This window comes from Dendrobates tinctorius, unplaced genomic scaffold (genome assembly GCF_039654945.1).
Source record: "Dendrobates tinctorius isolate UK_male_01 unplaced genomic scaffold, ASM3965494v1 ptg000192l, whole genome shotgun sequence".
In the NCBI taxonomy this organism is placed as follows: Eukaryota; Metazoa; Chordata; class Amphibia; order Anura; family Dendrobatidae; genus Dendrobates; species Dendrobates tinctorius.
The window spans coordinates 12521827-12541950 of NW_027361859.1; the positions used below are offsets into that span (position 1 = coordinate 12521827).

Sequence of the window (20124 nt, forward strand, 5' to 3'; positions counted from 1 at the left end):
CAATTATTATATTTGAAGAAAATAATCATTGAATTTTATATTTTCCAATATTTCTACTTAAACTGTCTGTAATAATGGCAAGTTATGTAAAAATATTGAATTATTCACCAAGACAATGACAGTTCACAGACTAAAAAAAACCCGCATAGGATGAACCAGTAGAGTGTGATGTTCAACTGTTTGTTCATCATTCTGCCTTCCAAATATGGAATAAAAAGCCACCAATGCTATGTAGGTGAAAATAATACAATTAACAACTTCTAACCATCTCACAAAAAAACAAGCCCCCACTTAGATCCATCATGTCTTGAATGCTGCAGCCAGGATCATATTCCTCACCAATCGTTACACCGATGCCTCTACCTTGTGCCAGTCATTACACTGGCTACCCATCCACTCCAGAATTCAGTATAAACTTATTACCCTCACTCACAAAGCCCTCCATGGCTCAGCACCACCCTACATCTCCTCCCTTGTTTCAGTATACCACCCTACCCGCGCCCTCCGTTCTGCTGATGACCTGAGGTTAGCATCCTCAATAGTCAGAACCTCCCACTCCCGTCTCCAAGACTTTACACGTGCCGCGCCAATTCTTTGGAATGCACTTCCCAGGTCAATACGATTAGTCCCCAATCCCCACAATTTTAAGCGTGTCCTGAAAACGCATTTATTCAGACTGGCCTATCGCCTCAACACATTAACCTAATCTATCCCTGTGTGGCAGAGCCAAAAGTCTTACCATAACCAGGTTCCCCGCATCATTCTCCCACATGCTTTATGCATCCATTAGCCCTCTGTGTCCGTACTGTCACACACCTAACATTATGGCTGGTCCATACAATCAGGGCAACTGTTACCACCCACCTTTCGTGTCTACCTCTTTCCTCATAGACTGTAAGCTTGCGAGCAGGGCCCTCTTTCCTCTTGGTATTTGGTATAATCTACTGTATGTGATTATTGTTATGCTGTAATGTCTATTGTCTGTACAAATCCCCTCTGAAATGTAAAGTGCTGCGGAATATGTCGGCGCTATAAAAATAAAATTTATTATTATTATTATCATTTGTCAGTGGAAAAACAGAGGTGTCAGCATTATTTGTGGCTCAAAGGTTCTTCCATAAACCAATCCAGCAAAACCCACCCTCCCAAAGTCAAATCTCCCCCTCACTTCTGGATCTTGCAGTAAGCCCAAACCACACTTAGCATCCATGTATTTGGCATTACTATAGTGAGAAGAACCCACTTAATTTACGGTGTGTCTCCTCGAGCACAATCTGGGCACTATGTGTTGGGCAATAAAATGGCATATTTGACGTTTTCACTCTTCAACATCCACTGCGTACTAATTTCTGGACTGTAGCTGTGGAGTTAAAATAGTCACTACTCATATAGATTAACTCATTGAGAGTTAAAATTTCCAAAATGGAGTCTCTGTATAGGGATTTCTACTGTTCTGGTTTTCTGCCATTTTGTCATATTAGGGCTTCTGCAAATGGTGCGTCCTATCTTCTCTGTGGTCGGCTCCTGTGACATCAGCTTCTGTCATCAGGCGTGGCCTTATTCATTCTGCATGTTGTGCGAGTAAAAGAGGAGACATCATAACCAGAAACTCTGGGTGGAGCAGGCTCTGTCCAGTCACTAAGATTAGGGTGCTTGGGACAAGTAGTACTGTCCTGTCTGGCAGTATGGGTGTGTGTGCTGTCCAGCTGACGTAATCTGGTACCTATTTCAGCCAATGGAGAGCACTACACCCTGCTAAAGCTTGAAGCATATTGGCAACAGCTGCCAGATACAGCCTTGTTCCCCACTGGTTCAGTCGTCTGTTGTGAGTTCAATTTCCCCTCCGTCACTGAGGCCTGGTGAACTCCCTATTCTAGTGAAGGAAGGTAGTGAGCCTGATTATCAGGCACCTGGGACTAATGAAGACGATTGGCTGAGTGGAGTCACTGACTGGATTTAAGGCAGCCTACGCCCTTTCTGCCCTGCGGGTGATTTCTCTGTGGACTCTTGGACACCAGTCTGATTCCTGCTCTCCTAAAGCTAAGTTTTCTGTTTTGCCTTTTTGCATTTAAGATTTGTTTTTGTTTTTCTTGCTTTTTGGATTCTGCCACTCCCTGCTGGAGTGTGCAGTGTTCCGTTAGCTCTGCCTTCAGAAAGTACCTGAGTGCTGATTTAGTTTTTGAAGCTTAGTTGCTTCAGGGCCATTTTTATATCAGCTTGTTGGCTTTTGTCTCTGATAGGGTTTTGGCAGATTGCAGACAGCAGCCTTCCTATCCGTTCCTATCTAGGTAATTTTTGGGCCCCGTCTTTGCTCAGTCTGTCTTTCTGTCTGTGTAAGTGTTTTCATCTTGCTTCACCGTCATTATATGTGGGGGGCTGCCTATTGCTTTGGGGTCTGCTCTGGGGCAGTTAGATTTCCCCTTTTCTTCTTTAGGCCTATGTATCTCTCCGGCTGTGATCGAGGGGTCTAGGTCATCGTAGGAACCCCCCACGGCTACTGCTAGTTGTGTTGATAGGTTCAGGGGTCTGCAATCTGATAGTTGCCAACTTCTCTGGTTTTCTGGACTTAGCTAGCATTTCTGTTTTTGCCTCCTACGGTGACTCAATCATAACAGAATCACCCGCCATACCGCAGATCCTTGGGTACTCAATAGCAGGAAAGAATTGTGTTTAAAAAAAAAAAAAAAAAAAAAAAAAAAAGAGTGTGTATATTCTTTCCTCTATATCTCTGAGGCCGTAGGGGGAATTTTTTTTTCTCTCAATGGAGATAAAGCAAGTGTCTGATCGTGTGGAGCAGCTCGCTGCTGAAGTGCGAGGAATTTCCGCCTATCTTGCTCGTTCACATGCTGTTGAACCAAAGATCCCCACACCTGATGTATTTTTTGGGGATCGATCTAAATTTTTGAGTTTCAAAAATAATTGTAAATTATTTTTTGCTTTGAAGCCTAACTCGTAGGGGAGCCCCGCGCAGCAGGTTAAAATTGTCATCTCTTTGCTGCGCGGCGATCCCCAGGATTGGGCGTTTTCTTTGAAACCAGATGACCCTATTCTGACTAATGTGAACGCATTTTTTCAAGCCTTGGGGTTGCTGTACGACGAACCTAATGCTATTGATCAGGCTGAAAAGACCCTGTTGGCATTGAACCAGGGTCGAGAATCTGCAGAGTTGTACTGTCAAAAGTTCCGAAAGTGGGCGGTCCTTACTACCTGGAATGATAGTGCCTTGGCTGCTCTCTTTCGGAAGGGTTTGTCAGAAGCCGTAAAAGATACTATGGTGGGATTTCCTGTTCCTTCTGGTCCGGACAATTCTATGTCTTTAGCCATTCAGGTTGATCGGCGTTTACGTGAACGCAGGATTACACGAGAGGTGTTGCCACCGGTTGAACAGACGTCTGAACCTATGCAATGTGATAGAGTTTTGTCTAAGGCGCAACGTCAGGAATTCAGAAGGCGTAATAAGCTGTGTTTTTTCTGTGGAGATGCCTCACATATTATTTCTGTTTGTCCTAAACGTGAGAAACGCTTTGCACACACGTTTTCTGTTGGTGGGGTTCAGCCTAAGTTTCTTTTGGCGATTACTCTGATCTGTTCCCTGTCCACATTTTCCGCCAAGGCTTTTGTGGATTCGGGAGCAGCGCTAAACCTAATGGACTTGGATTTTGCTAAACGTTGTGGATTTCCGTTGACACCTCTGCAGACGCCTATCCCTTTGAGGGGCATTGATGCTACCCCTCTGGCTAAAAATAAACCTCAGTTTTGGACCCAGTTGGTCATGCGGGTCGCCCCAGACCACCAAGAAAATTGCAGATTTTTGGTGTTGCATGGTCTGCATGATGCTGTTGTTCTGGGGTTTCCCTGGTTGCAGATTCATAATCCAGTTTTGGATTGGAAGTCTGTGTCTGTGGTGAGTTGGGGTTGCCGGTGTACCTTTAGTGAGGCTCCGGTTTTTTCCACCTCTCCTCAGTCGCATGAGGTTCCTGACTATTTGGCGGACTTCTATGATGTATTTAGTGAGAATGAGTCTGCGTCCTTGCCTCCTCATAGGAGTTATGACTGTGCAATTGAACTAAGCCTGAGGTGTAAATTTCCTAAGGGTCGGCTCTTCAATTTATCTGTACCCGAGCACGAGGCTATGCGGTCCTATATTAAGGAGGCGTTGGAGAAGGGTCATATTAGACCATCCTCTTCACCCTTAGGTGCCCGTTTCTTTTTTGTGGCCAAGAAGGATGGTTCTTTGAGGCCATGTATTGATTATCGTGCCCTCAATAAAATTACTATTAAATATCAGTATCCGTTACCCCTGATTTCGGATCTATTCTCTAGAGTCAGAGGTGCTTGCTGGCTTACCAAGCTTGACCTCAGGGGGGCGTATAATCTTATCCGCATTAAGCAGGGGGATGAATGGAAGACGGCGTTTAATACTCCGGAGGGACATTTTGAGTACCTGGTGATGCCTTTTGGGCTCACTAATGCCCCTTCTGTCTTCCAGTGCTTCATGAACGATATTTTCCGAGACTTTGTCGATAAATTTTTGATTATCTATCTGGACGATATTTTGATCTTCTCCAAGGATTGGGATGCTCATGTGGAACATATTCGGACTGTGTTCCGGATCTTGAGAGAGAATTCTCTGTATGTCAAAGGATCAAAATGCCTTTTTGGAGTACAGAGGATTTCATTTTTGGGATTTATTTTGTCTCCGTCAACTTTTGAAATGGACCCGGCCAAGGTACAGGCCATTTATGATTGGGTTCAGCCCACTTCTTTGAAGGCCCTCCAGAAGTTTTTGGGTTTTGCTAATTTTTATCGGAAATTTATAGCAAAATTCTCTAGTATTGCCAAACCATTGACTGACCTGATCAGGAAGGGTGCGGATGTGTTGAATTGGTCTCCGGAGGCGGTTGCTTCCTTTCAGGAGCTGAAGCGTAGATTTACCTCCGCCCCGGTTCTGCGGCAGCTTGATGTCTCACTCCCGTTTCAGGTAGAGGTGGATGCTTCTGAGATTGGTGCAGGAGCGGTGTTGTCCCAAAAGGATCCGGTAACATCTAAAATGAATCCCTGTGCTTTCTTTTCCCGAAAGTTCTCTTCATCTGAACGTAACTATGATGTGGGGAATCGGGAACTGTTGGCCATGAAATGGGCATTTGAGGAGTGGAGACATTGGTTGGAGGGAGCCAAACATCAAGTTGTGGTCCTCACTGACCACAAAAATTTGATTTACCTAGAGTCGGCTAAATGCTTGAACCCTAGACAGGCTAGGTGGGCCTTGATTTTTACACGTTTTGATTTTGTGGTCTCTTTCCTTCCTGGAACTAAGAATGTCAAGGCAGACGCCCTCTCTAGGAGTTTCTTTGCTGATTCTCCTATGGTGACCAAGCCTGCTACCATCTTAGGCGAAGGGGTAGTTCTTTCTGCCATCTCGCCCGATTTGAGACTTGCTCTGCAAGAGTTCCAGGAGGACAAACCTGAGCGTTGCCCCAGTGGAAAGTTGTATTTTCCTGACCAGTGGAAGAAGAGAGTGATGTCTGAAGTTCATTGCTCTGCATTGGCTGGTCATCCAGGTATTTTTGGTACTAGAGATCTGGTGAGTCGCTCTTTTTGGTGGCCCACCTTGTCTCATGATGTCAGGAATTTTGTGCAGTCCTGTGGGACTTGCTCCCGGTCTAAATCTTGTTCTCGCTCTAGTGGGTTGTTGATGCCTATGCCGGTCTCTCAAAGAATGACTGTTATTTGGGTGATTTGTGATAGGTTCTCTAAGATGGTTCATCTTGTACCACTCCCTAAGTTGCCATCTTCCTCTGAGTTGGTGCCCCTGTTTTTGCAACAGGTGGTTCGCTTGCACGGGATTCCTGAGAACATTGTATCTGACAGAGGAGTTCAATTTGTGTCTAAATTTTGGAGGACGTTCTGTTCCAAGTTGGGAATTCAGTTGTCCTTCTCCTCTGCTTTTCACCCTCAGACCAATGGGCAGACAGAGAGAACAAACCAGACCTTGGAGTCGTATTTGAGATGTTTTATTTCCGCTGATCAGGATGATTGGGTTTCATTTTTGCCCTTGGCCGAATTTGCTTTAAATAATAGAGCTAGTTCTGCCACTTTGATGTCACCTTTTTTTTGTAACTTTGGGTTTCATCCTCGATTTTCTTCAGGGCAGGTGGAGCCCTCTGCCTGCCCAGGTGTTGACACTGTGGTGGAGAGAATGCACCAGATCTGGGACCAAGTGGTGGATAAGTTATCTCTCTCCCAGGAAAAGGCCCAGCGGTTTTCCAATCGACATAGGACCATTGGTCCCCAGTTTAAGATTGGTGATATGGTGTGGTTATCATCAAAAAATATTGCTATGAAGGTGGCTTCTCCTAAGTTTAAGCCTAGATTTATTGGACCTTACAAGATTTTGGAGATTATTAATCCGGTCTCTTTTCGTTTGGCTCTTCCTGTCACATTTAAGATCCATAATGTGTTCCATAAGTCCTTGTTGAAGAGGTTTGTTGAGCCAGTTGTGCCTGAGGTGGCACCTCCGGACCCTGTATTGGTTGAAGGTAACTTGGAATATGAGGTAGAGAAAATTCTGGATTCCCATCTGGCTAGACGGAGACTCCAGTATTTGGTTAAGTGGAAGGGTTATGGTCAGGAGGATAATTCCTGGGTCTCTGCCTCTGATATTCATGCCAAAAGATTGGTGCGTGCCTTTCATCGGGCTCACCCTGATCGCCCTGATAGCGTTGTTGAGGGTTCAGTGACCCCTCCTCAAGGGGGGGGTACTGTTGTGAGTTCATTTTCCCCTCCGTCACAGAGGCCTGATGAACTCCCTATTCTAGTGAAGGAAGGTAGTGAGCCTGATTATCAGGCACCTGGGACTAATGAAGACGATTGGCTGAGTGGAGTCACTGACTGGATTTAAGGCAGCCTACGCCCTTTCTGCCCTGCGGGTGATTTCTCTGTGGACTCTTGGACACCAGTCTGATTCCTGCTCTCCTAAAGCTAAGTTTTCTGTTTTGCCTTTTTGCATTTAAGATTTGTTTTTGTTTTTCTTGCTTTTTGGATTCTGCCACTCCCTGCTGGAGTGTGCAGTGTTCCGTTAGCTCTGTCTTCAGAAAGTACCTGAGTGCTGATTTAGTTTTTGAAGCTTAGTTGCTTCAGGGCCATTTTTATATCAGCTTGTTGGCTTTTGTCTCTGATAGGGTTTTGGCAGATTGCAGACAGCAGCCTTCCTATTCGTTCCTATCTAGGTAGTATTTGGGCCCCGTCTTTGCTCAGTCTGTCTTTCTGTCTGTGTGTTTTCATCTTGCTTCACCGTCATTATATGTGGGGGGCTGCCTATTGCTTTGGGGTCTGCTCTGGGGCAGTTAGATTTCCCCTTTCCTTCTTAGGCTTATGTATCTCTCCGGCTGTGATCGAGGGGTCTAGGTCATCGTAGGAACCCCCCACGGCTACTGCTAGTTGTGTTGATAGGTTCAGGGGTCTGCAATCTGATAGTTGCCAACTTCTCTGGTTTTCTGGACTTAGCTAGCATTTCTGTTTTTGCCTCCTACGGTGACTCAATCATAACAGTCGTCCGTGCTCAGCTCCCGGCTTATGTATTTATTTCCTTTTGTGACTCCAGCCCGTTTACTAACTACTCGAGGCTTATGATTTTGTATTTTCTCTGCCCTCCTCGTTCTGATCTGGCTGCCATCTTGCCATCTCACACCACAGAACAGCAAGTAACAGCGTGGTCCAAGCCGAGGGGTCTTTGTAAGTCCAGATCCATGTAGAGTTTAAAGCAGGGGTCTCAAAGTCAGCTGGGTGTATGGGCTGAACATAGAAAAAATCTGAAATTAGCGGGCTGCATTCATGGCAGGACAAAGTGACATTTTTAGTGATTACACTCTTTTGATACACCTCAATCATTTTTTAACATGTTTGGTGTACTTACTTTATTTCTTTAAATAACATTCATCGTATAGGTTATGGTACAGTTTTATACCTTGGGTCGTTATGGAAGTGTCAATAACAAATGATCACTTTATTTTGTTTATTTTAGCAGCAAAATATTTTTTTCTTGTTTTTTTTTTTTTTTTTTTTTAATATTTTTACAATTTTGTTTCCCCCAATTGGCCACATACAGTAACATCGCTTTACAATTAGCACCATATAGTAATTTTTGTAAACATCTTATAGTAATATCCCATCCTGGTCCCCTTCTTGTAGTCATATCGGCATCCTCGACCGCTTCTTATAGTAATGTCCCATCCTGGTCCCCTTCTTATAGTAATATCCCCCATTCTGATCCCTTTTGGTAATGCCTAATCTTGATCCCCTTCTTGTAGTAATGCCCCATCATGTTCCTCATCTTGTAGTAATGCCCCATTCTGGTCTCCTTCTAATAGTAATGCCGCATCATGGTCTCCTTATTATAGTAATATCCCATCCTGGTCCCCTTCTTGTAGTTATGTCTGCATCCTTGTCCCCTTCTTGTAGTAATATTCCCCATTCTGATCCCTTTTGGTAATGCCTAATCCTGGTCCCCATCTTGTAGTAATGCCCCATCATGTTCCTCATCTTGTAGTAATGCCCCATTCTGGTCTCCTTCTAATAGTAATGCCGCATCATGGTCTCCTTATTATAGTAATATCTCATCCTGGTCCCCTACTTGTAGTCATGTCGGCGTCCTTGTCCCCTTCTTGTAGTAATATCCCCCATTCTGATCCCTTTTGGTAATGCCTAATCCTGGTCCCCTTCTTGTAGTAATGCCTCATCATGTTCCTCATCTTGTAGTAATGCCCCATTCTGGTCTCCTTCTAATAGTAATGCCTCATCATGGTCTCCTTATTATAGTAATATCCCATCCTGGTCCCCTTCTTGGAGTCATGTCTGCATCCTTGTCCCCTTCTTGTAGTGATATTCCCCATTCTGATCCCTTTTGGTAATGCCTAATCCTGGTCCCCTTCTTGTAGTAATGCCCCATCATGTTCCTCATCTTGTAGTAATGCCCCATTCTGGTCTCCTTCTAATAGTAATGCCGCATCATGGTCTCCTTATTATAGTAATGATCCTTCCTGATTCCGTACTTTTTGCAATGTCCCATCCTTGTCCCTTTCATGTAGTAAGGTCCCCATTGCGTTCCTTATTTGGTAGAAATACCCCATTCTGGTCCTTTTCTTACAGTAATGTCTCATCCTGATCCCCTTCGTATAGTAATGTCCCATTCTGATCCGCTATTGTGCTGTTCTTCACATACGCATAAAAGAAAAAAAAATTATTCTCACCTGTCTACCGTTCCCTCTGCATCCTTTCTGCCATGCAGTCTGCAGGCACTGTAGATCCCTTGATGATTGCCGCCCGGTCAGCTCTTTATTGCTGTTGAATGTGTGACCTTGGACGTACATGCAATTAAAATGTATTGCCACGCAGAGACAAGCTCTATGCACAGCAATACCAATGCCAGCCACCGGCCAATCAGAAGATAGCAGTTGACACCGGCGTGCTAATCACTTCACTGTCATGCGCTGGCACGCTGATGTCAGCTGTCGGCTCCGATTGTTTGGCGGCTGGCATTGGTATTGTAGTACAGAGAACTTGTCTCTGCGTGGCAATACAGTTCCATTTAATGTGCGTCCAAAGACACACATTCAATAGAAATAAAGCCCTGGCGTTGGCGGCCCCAGTACTGGGCCATGATCGTCAGGAGGTCTACAGTGCTTGCAGGCCACATCAAGCAGCCTCAGGGTCCGCATACATGGGCCACATGTTTGAGACCTATGGATCAAAGGGTGATGAGCAAGACACTGGGACCTGGAAAATAAGTGCAATTTTGACTTGATATTGATTATGCACTTTATAAATGGCTGCAAATATTAAGCAATGTTGATCTGACTGAACGAATATATGGAGTAACATTGCCGGTGTATTTTGTAAATTACTGCAAAAAGTTTCTTAAAGGGATACATGGCTGGAAAGTGCCAGGATTCCCACATATGAGTACACTGTGGGCTTTTGTAGTTTGCTCCCTTGATGTCTCAGTTTGAGGTGAATGTGCAATGATAACAGTCAGCTCTAACTGTTGACATATCAGGCTATGAATGTGAGGACGTGTGTCATAAGACCTGCAGTTGTTTAGATGGTGTATCATGTGTTATTACTGTTTTTCCCATAAAAATATATCTGTATGGAATAAAAACAGGGAATCTGCACACTAAGGAGAAGAAGGTTGCATCCATTTCTTTTTCTGTATGTTATGAGCACATGAGCACTTTGTTTTACAGGAGGTTGGTTACTGAACCTCTTTTTAATCTATAGTCATTAAAAGTTAAATTTTATCTTCCATGCTATATAGTTTGTAATTATTAGGGGTACAAGTCCTAGCTGGATTAATTTCTTCAATTGCAACCAGTCTTCCTGTCCCTGCAGCTGAAAAACACCCCCATAGCATGATGCTGCCACCTCCATGTTTCACTGGTGGGATTGTATTGGGCAGGTGATGAGCAGTGCTTGGATTTCTCCACACATACTGCTTAGAATTATCACCAAAAAGTTCTATCTTCGTCTCATCAGACTAGAAGTGTTATTTCTCATAGTCTGGGAGTCCTTCATGTGTTTTTTAGCAAACGCCATGTGGACTTTCATATGTCTTGCACTGAGGAGAGGCTTTCCGTCAGGCCACTCTGCCATAAAGGCCCAACTGGTGGAGGGCTGCAGTGATAGTTGACTTTGTGGACCTTTCTCCCATCTCCCTACTGCATCTCTGGAGCTCATCCACAGTGATCTTGGGGTTCTTCTTTACCTCTCTCACCAAGGCTCTTCCCCCACGATTGCTCAGTTTAGCTGGAAGGCCAGGCCTAGGAAGACTTCTGGTGGTCCCAAAATTCTTCCATTTAAGGATTATGGAGGCCACTGTGCTATTAGTAACCTTGAGTACTGCATAAATTATTTTGCAACCTTGGTCAGATCTGTGCCTTGCCACAATTCTGTTTCTGATCTCTTTGGCCAGTTCTTTTGACCTCATGATTCTCATTTGGTGTGACATGCACTGTGAAGTCTTATATAGACAGGTGTGCGCCTTTACAAATCAAGTCCTTTCAGTTTAATTAAACACAGCGGGACTCCAATGAAGGAGTATAACCATCTCAAGGAGGATCACAAGGAAATGGACAGCATGTGACTTAAATATGAGTGTCTGAGCAAAGGGTCTGTATACTTACGACCATGTGATATTTCAGTTTTTCTTTTTTTAATAAATCTGCAAACATTTCTACATTTCTGGTTTTTTTCAGTCAAGATGGAGTGCAGAGTGAACATTAATGAGAAAAAAATGAACTTTTTTGAATTTACCAAATGGCTGCAATGAAACAAAGAGTGAAAAAATTTAAAGGGGTCTGAATACTTTCCGTAACCACTGTATATTACAGCCATCAGCCACGCACAGCTTAGAGATATATCATGGCACAGACGTGATGTTTTTATGTAGTATATAGCAATCCTGTTTGAAGTTAGTCGGTTTTAAAAGAAAGTCAGGATAAAGGGAAACTCTGTTGTTATTGTACAGAAATTCACACTTGTCCCTCACTGCACATTTAATTTTGTTGATCATAAAAACAAAGTTTGGCCAGAAAGACTGGACCTGGACTTGTAGGGACCATATGAGCACATTCAGCAGCACAGAAGATACTGTAGATTCACCCTGTTACGCTCCTACGTGGTGCAAGTGGTTCGTGGACCAGACTTACCCCGGAGGGGCATGACTAAGCAGCTACCTTGGTATTCGCTGGAGCCTTTAGTGGTGAGGTCAGACTTGTGCGGCAGTTAGCTGCCAGGTACCTCCAGGGCCACATCCAGCCGTAGCTCCTGACTCCAAAGGGCAAGAGCCAGATGGCCACTTGGGACAAGTTCACACAGGACAGCCACAGGGACAAGTCCACATCTTCTGGCCTGGGTATTCACCCCACTGGGTGGCAGACAGGTATGCGCACACAGGGTACGGACACTGCCGAAGTGGTCACAGAGATACAAGGGTAACTGGCAGATTCACAGGTACACGGGACACTATCAATCTAGGGAAGGGGACCTGGCAACATAAAATTACAACCAACCACCTAACAGAACTATAGGAGTTGCTCAGGCAACTTCCACAACTCCCACTAGGGAAGGGTGCCTTTAATAAAAGATGTCTCCCAGCTATTGGATGGGAGACACCTTGCAGGTGCAAGCACATTTTACTGCATGCTTACTAGAACCTGCTGGGAGCATTTAACATGTGCACCTGTGCCCTATGCACGCCACCAAGACACAGTGCGGTGTGCACAGAGAAAGACGAAGGCAGGGACTGGAGCATGCCGAGTATCGTGCTGTTGGCCAGGGGGGTGAGTAAGCCGGTGTTCCCGCAAGGTGACAGAACGGGACACCATGTAGGGGACCAAAGCACAGCGCTATACATCCAATAAGATATCAGTGTTCTAGGAAGCCAACAGCATCATTTTCCTCCCATTTTCTCTTAGTGATCAATCATAATATTTTTCTTCAAGTCATTTTTTAACTTGTCAGCACATTCTACGTACGCTGTCATTTGGCTTTGCAGTTTACAGATCTGGGCAGGTAACGGTCAGCGTCTCCTAATCCCAGGGGATAGGTTGTAAGTCATATAGAAAAAGAATTTCAATGCCCAAAGTAATTTGAACAGTTTTGGGTGGAGGAGAATGTTGTGCTCTAGAGGCAAAAAGGTGATCACATGATTGTGATACGGCCAGACTAGAGCACCGATAAAGCAGTCACAGCCAGTGATTGAGAAGAAACTGTGACGTCTCTGTATTTAGTGGTTATTATTACTCACCTGGATAGTCATATGTAGGAATCTCCTCTTTACACCACTCAACAATCCTCACATATGTCTCTGTAGTGCTAACATGGGTCAGATCTTCACCCTGAAACAAATATTGTAAAAGTCACAGACAGATGGAGAAGTCACATCTATGGTCCGCTCTAATCCTGCCATCTCCACCGTTCTCATTACACAAGTATAAAACATATAATACTGGTGGATAAAACAAGACTGAGCACAAGACCTTCACAGCCATCTACACATCATAGGGGAGATCTCATGTCACCTTCTCTCCATCTACCTGATGATCCTGAGGAACATTGGGATCTTCTAGTTTACAGTCCTGTGGAAGAAGAAAACTGTGGCATCTCTCTGATGTTGTCCTCTTACTGGATAGATCTGGAGGAAACACATACAGGGACTGAATTCATTCTTTACATACAGTTAATTATAGGCCGTGTGTATTTAGTCCTGTCTATTACCTGGTGATGTGAGGGGCTGGGGAACCTCCATCATGACGTCCTTGTACAGATCTTTGTGTCCTTCTAAATACTCCCACTCCTCCATGGAGAAATATACGGCGACATCCTGACACTTTATAGGAACCTGACACATACAATGATACCGTCATCCCCCCCGATCCCTTCATAGCATTACTGTATAATGACCCAGCATTCCCAGCAGTGTCACCTCTCCAGTCAGCAGCTCAATCATCTTGTAGATGAGTTCTAGGATCTTCTGGTCATTGATGTCCTCATGTATCAGGGGGTGAGGTGGAGGCCCCGTGATTGGGTTCAGGGGTCTTCCCCATCCCTCAGACACAGGGTCCTGACAGCGCTCACTAGAGGTCTTCACTACTGTGTAATCCTGGTTATGGAGAGACACATTAATAAATCTCACTACAGACATTTCCAGAGTCCTCACCTCTCCAGTTCTGTCCATCTGTTATTCCCATAGATAAGAATGATGTAATGTGACGTCATCAGAATCTCTCACCTCTCCAGTAAGCCGGAAGAGGATCTCTAGGGTGAGGTGTAATATCCTCTCCGCCATCTTGTCTCTGTCCATATCCATCTTTGATGGGTAAATCAGGAAAATTTTCTTCTATAAAAGATCTTCACTGAGAGGATCCGATATTGTAGAGACCTGAATGAGAAGACGAACCGATGTAACATCATAAAAATCCTGTGTAATAATACAATTACTGGCGATAATAAGGGAAACATATGAGATTATTTTACAATATTTTGTCTTTTTTACATTGCAACAAAGTCACTGGTAATGTAATAGAGGGGAGATATGTGCCACTGCGCTTAATGGTGTCTGTGGAACGAAACCAGAGTATTTTCCTCCAGCACACTATGCGTTGTTAGGGTTAAGTTAAAGTTGCATAATGAGCTGGTTTTATATGGACATTCATAGAGCGTGTGGGAGAATATCCACTTTATCTCCACCTGCAGAGCTGACAGGACCCATGTGATGTTATAATTGTGTGGTCAGTCACATGATGGAAAGAGCCACATGTAAAGGTGAACCTCTGGCCCTATAGAATTCCTAAAGCACGTCTGGAGGTAACAGCAAATGAGGCGAAGAGAATGTTAGACCTCGGGGTGATTGAGGAGTCGAAAAGTGGATGGTCGAGTCCCATCGTCCTTGTGCCGAAACCTGACAGTGAGTGGCGGTTTTGCAATGATTACCGCAAGCTGATTGAGGTTTCCAAATGTGATGCATATCTGATGCCCCTAGTGGATGAACCCATTGAGAGACATAGAACCGTGAGGTACATTAGAATCCTCAACCTATCGATTGGCTACTGACAGATCAAACAAAAAAAAAAGTGTCCAGCTCACCGTATTAGACATCTTGGAGAATTCGGAGCACGGAGACGCTTTGTCAAGGCGTGAAACAGTAAAAAAAATAAAAATCAAAGATTCCGCTCAATGAAGTAGTGAAAAAAACTTCTTCTTTATTCACTTAAGAAAGTGCTCAACAGAGGATAAAAACGTCATTAATCATGTAACTCTTTACACTGATATCAACGCGTTTCTGGTGACTAAGCACTCTTAATCCTGATGTAACATCAGGATTAAAGGTGCTTAGTCACCAGAAACACATTGATGTCATTCATCATGTAACTCTTTACACTGATGTTTTTATCCTCTGTTGAGCACTTTCTTAAGTGAATAAAGAAGGTTTTATTCACTACTTTGTTGAGCTGGATCTTTCATTTTTTTTCTACTGACAGATCCCCATGACCCAGAGTGCTAAGGAGAAGACAGCTTTCTTGACGGGTGTATCCAATACACCAGAATGCCCTTCGGACTGCAGGGGACACCAGCAACTTTCCAGAGGGCTATGGATCGGGTCCTGGCTTAACATAAGAAGTATGCCACCGCCTACCTAGATGACATTGTGGTCTTCAGCCCTGACTGGGGTAGTCATCTACCAAAGGTACAGGCAGTCCTGGATGCGTTGAGGAATGTGGGGTTCACCATAAAACCCCAAAAATGTGCCACAGGGAAGGAAGAGTCCAAATTCCTAAGCTATGTCGTCGGGAGGGCGAAATCAAGCCCCACAAACAAAATTGAGGCAATTCAGAAATGTCGACAACCGCTTTCCAAGAAGCAAGTGAGGACGTTTCTTCGCATTGTGGGTTACTACCGGCGGTTTATGCCTAGGTTCAGCATGATTGCCGCACCGATGACGGACCTCCTTCAAGGCACAAGATCGTGATTGATTAAATGGTCTGCTGAGTCTGAGATGGCTTTCCAGGAGCTGAAGCAGGCTCTGTGTAAACATCCGGTTCTGGTCGCACCAGACTTCAGCAAGGAGTTTGTGGTCCAGACAGATGCGTCAGAAGTTGGCTTGGGAGCCGTACTGTCTCAGAATGTGAATGGGGAGAAGATACCCTGAGGTACTACCTGGTAGGCAATAGCAATTAAACACAAACCTAGACTCATAATAAAGCTATAGTCAATAACCTAGACTAGGCCGCTCTAAGTCAACTCCAAAAACAGCATATTAAGAAAGGAGAACAATAGGAGTGTTTAACCCCTTTCTGACATCTGACGTACTATCCCGTCCACGGATTCCCGGGCTCCAATGACCGGGGACGGGATAGTAAGTCATCGTGATCAGCAGCGCCCCCAATCGCGGCCGGGTGTCAGCTGATTATCACAGCTGACACCCGACACTATGTGCCAGGGGCGATCACGGACCGCCCCCGGCACGTTAACTCCTGGCACACTGCGATCAAACATGATCGCAGTGTACCAGGGGATTAAGGAAGCATCGGCAGGGAGGGGGCTCCCTCCGTGCTTCCCTGAGACCCCCAACGCAGTGCGATGTGCTGCGCTGCACGGAGGGTCTCCTTCCCTGCAGGCCCCCAGATCCAAGATGGCCGCAGGGGCCATCGGGGGGCCTGCAGGGAGGCGGCTTCCTCAGTGCCTGCTGAAAGCAGGCACGAAGAAGCCTGTGCAGCGCCTGTTAGATCGCTGATCTGACATAGCGCTGTGTGACGTGTCAGGTCAGCGCTCCGACACTTCACAGTAATGTCCCCCCCGGGACAAAGTAATAAAGTAGAAAAAAAAGTCTAAAAATAATTTTTAAAAAAAAATCACTAAATAAATTTAAAAAAAAAAAAAAAATAATAATCCCTAATAAATTAATTTTTTGGAAATAAAAAAAAAATAAAAGTACACATTTAGTATCGCCTTGTCCGTAGCGACCCACCCTATAAAACTGTCTCACTAGTTAACCCCTTTAGTGAACCCCTTAAAAAATAAAAATAAAAAACAAAGCAAAAAACAATGCTTTATCATCATACCGCCGAACAAAAAGTACAATAACACGCGATTAAAAAGACGGATATAAATAACCATAGTACCGCTGAAAACGTCATCTTGTCCAGCAAAAAATGAGCTGCCACACAGCGTCATCAGCGAAAAAGTAAAAAAGTTAAAGCTCGCAGAATAAATTACGAGGGGCAATCCAAAAGTAATGATGATCATTAATAAACACACTGAATATAGTCAAAAAAAATTTTTATTCTTCTACATAGTCTCCTAACAAGTCTATACATTTAGTCCATCTCTTTTCTAAACTTAGAATTCCCTTAGAAAAAAATTCTTGATCTTGACCCTCAAAAAACTCCCCAACAGCGGTTATCACGTCGCTATTGTCGTCAAATTTCTTGCCCACGGAGGTGTTCCTTGAGCCGAGGAAAGAGAAAGAAGTCACTGGGGGCTAGATCTGGCGAATAGGGGGGGTGTTCCACCAGTTCAAAGCCCACTTATTGAATGGTAGCCATGGCAACTGCAGCTTTGTGAGCCGCTGCCTTATCTTGGTGAAACAGCACTCTAGCCCGCAGTTTGCTGCGCCTTTTCTCCTTGATAGCCTCCCGCAATCTTCTTATTTGTTCTGCGTAGTAAGAGCCCGTAATAGTGGCTCCCTTCTACAAATAGTCCACCATAATAATTCCTTCAGCGTCCCAAAAAACGGACGCCATAACCTTCCCTGCTGAGCTTGACACTGAATTTCTTCGGCGTCGGTTCGTTCCCATGTCATCGATTGTTGTTTAGTTTCGGGATCAAAGTGGTGGATCCAGGTCTCATCCATGGTCAAAAAACGTGACAAAAAATTCTCCTTGTCTGCTTGGAACTTTTCGAGATTTGCTATTGAAATGTCAACTCGTTTCTTCTTTTGCTCGTCGGTTAACATTTTTGGCACCCAACGCGTGGAGACCTTTCTCATATGCAATTCTTTTGCAAGGATTCTTTGAATACTGCCATATGAGATCCCTGTGACCTCAGCTACATGCCTGATAGTCACTGTTCGATCTGCCAACACAAGTTCTTCAACTTCTTTCACGTTTTCTTCATTGAGGGACGTGGATGGGCGTCCTTCGCGATGTTCAACTTCCGTCAATGTTCTTCCCAGCTTAAATTCCTTGGCCCAGCGTGCAACTGTGGAATATGGAGGAGAAGAGACCCCCAATGTTTCCACCAAGTCGCTGTGTATGTCTTTGGTAGACATTTTTTTCAAGCAGAGGTATTTGATGAGAGCTCTGAGCTCGTTTTTTTCCATTTTGATGTTCACTCCTTGGCAGTTCATATTCAAATGAATGTAGCTCCCGGGAATCGTGGCCTATTTAAGTGATTTTTTTTTCCTGGACTAGTGGGTACCTAAGAGAGAAGAAAACATTTTATTTTAATTTCTGTGTGCAATAGAAATAACCGATTACTTTTGAATCGCCCCTCGTATTTTATATAAAATTGTTTTTATTGCATAAATGCGCCAAAACATAAAAAAAGACATAAATGAGGTATCGCTGTAATCGTAATGACCCAAAGAATAAAACCGCTTTATCAATTTTACCACACGCAGAATGGTGTAAACGCACCGCCCTAAAGAAATTCATGAAACGCTGGTTTTTGTTCATTCTGAGTACCAAAAATCAGAATAAAAAGCGAACAAAAAAGTCACGTGCCCGAAAATGGCAACAATAAAAACGTCAACTCGTCCCGCAAAAAATAAGACCTCACATGACTCGGTGGGTCAAAATATGGAAAAATTATAGCTCTCAAAATGTGGTAATGCAAAAACTATTTTTACAATAAAAAGCGTCTTTTAGCGCATGACAGTTGCCAAACATAAAAACCCGCCATAAATAGTAAATCAAACCCCCCGTTATCACCCCCTTAGTTAGGGAAAAATAATAAAATTTAAAAAAAAATTATTTATTTCCATTTTCCCATTAGGGTTAGGACTAGGGCCAGGGTTAGGGCTGAGATTAGGGTTAGGGGTGTGTTGGGGGTTAGGGTTGGAGTTAGAATTGGGGGGTTTCCACTGTTTAGGCACATCAGGTGCTCTCCAAACGCAACATGGCGTCTGATCTCAATTCCAGCCAATTCTGTGTTGAAAAAGTCAAACAGTGCTCCTTCCCTTCCAAGCTCTGCCATGCGCCCAAACAGTGGTTTACCCCACATATGGGCTATCAGCCTACTCAGGACAAATTGCACAACAACTTTTGGGGTACAATTTCTCCTGTTACCCTTGGGAAAATAAAAAATACATCAGGGGCTCTCCAAACGTGACATGGCGCCCGATCTGAATTCCAGCCAATTTTGCAGTGACAAAGTCAAACGGCACTCCTTCCCTTGAGCTCTGCTATGCGCCGAAACAGTGGTTCCCCCCCACATATTAGGTATCAGCCTACTCAGGACAAATTGCACAATAACTTTTCCAGTCCAGTTTCTCCTGTTACCCTTGGTAAAATAAAAAAAAATTGGACCTGAAGTACATTTTTTTGTGAAAAAAAGTTAAATGTTCATTTTTTTTTTTTAAAACATTCAAAAAATTCCTGTTAAGCACCTGAAGGGTTAATAAACTTCTTGAATCTGGTTTTGAGCACCTTGAGGGGTGCAGTTTTTAGAATGGTGTCACTTTTGGGTATTTTCTATCATATAGACCCCTCAAAGTGAATTCAATTGTGATGTGGTCCGTAAAAATAAAATGGTGTTGTAAAAATGAGAAATTGCTGGTCAACTTTTAACCCTTATAACTTCCTAACAAAAAATAAATTTTGGTTCCCAAATTGTGCTGATGTAAAGTAAACATGTGGGAAATGTTACTTATTAAGTTTTTGTGTGCCATATCTCTGTGATTTAAGGGCATAAAAATTCAAAGTTGGAAAATTGCAAAGTTATATGAATGAAATTTTACCACTAACATGAAGTACAATATGTCCCGAGAAAACAATGTCAGAATCACCGGGATCCATGGAAGCGTTTCAGAGTTATGACCTCATAAAGGGACAGTGGTCAGAATTGTAAAAATTGGCCCGGTCATTAACGTGCAAACCACCCTTGGGGGTTAAGGGGTTAGAGACAGGGTGGATAAAAATCAATGTTTTTTTTTAAAAAATCAAAAAAAAAAATCGGATTTTTTTTATTTAAATCGGATTTTTTTCAATAAACTGCTTTTTGAGGAAAATATTTTACCATCCAAAGGTTCTTCCATCATGAGATAAATCTGAGTTGTTTAACTCAGTAGAATAAAGGCTGTATATGTGTAACATTCACAATGCCATGCTCTTCCAGAGGTTTCTGTAGGATTAGTGGGCAGTTTCTCTCCTATATTATCACAGACGCTCGCTTTACTTACGCAGTTCTCAAAACTGAATTTGACTCCGCAGAGGTCCCAGCCTCTTCTTCACGGCAAAAATGTTACAACATGAACAGAGTTGAGAAAAAGACCTTAATCCTATTGTTCTACAAACCTATGAATACAGAATCAACCCCTTCAGTGCCAAGTCCAAGAAGTTAGACAAT

General features: G+C 43.7%; 1 protein-coding gene across 1 annotated transcript in view; it reads right to left on the reverse strand.

Moving 5' to 3' along the window:
* Window positions 1-20124, reverse strand: part of LOC141055968 (uncharacterized) — a 186824-nt gene that overhangs the window by 146766 nt on the left and 19934 nt on the right. The window contains 1 exon segment of the mRNA XM_073552659.1: window positions 13790-13939. Within this exon segment, the coding sequence (XP_073408760.1) occupies window positions 13790-13867 (78 nt within the window). The 5' untranslated portion in view covers window positions 13868-13939.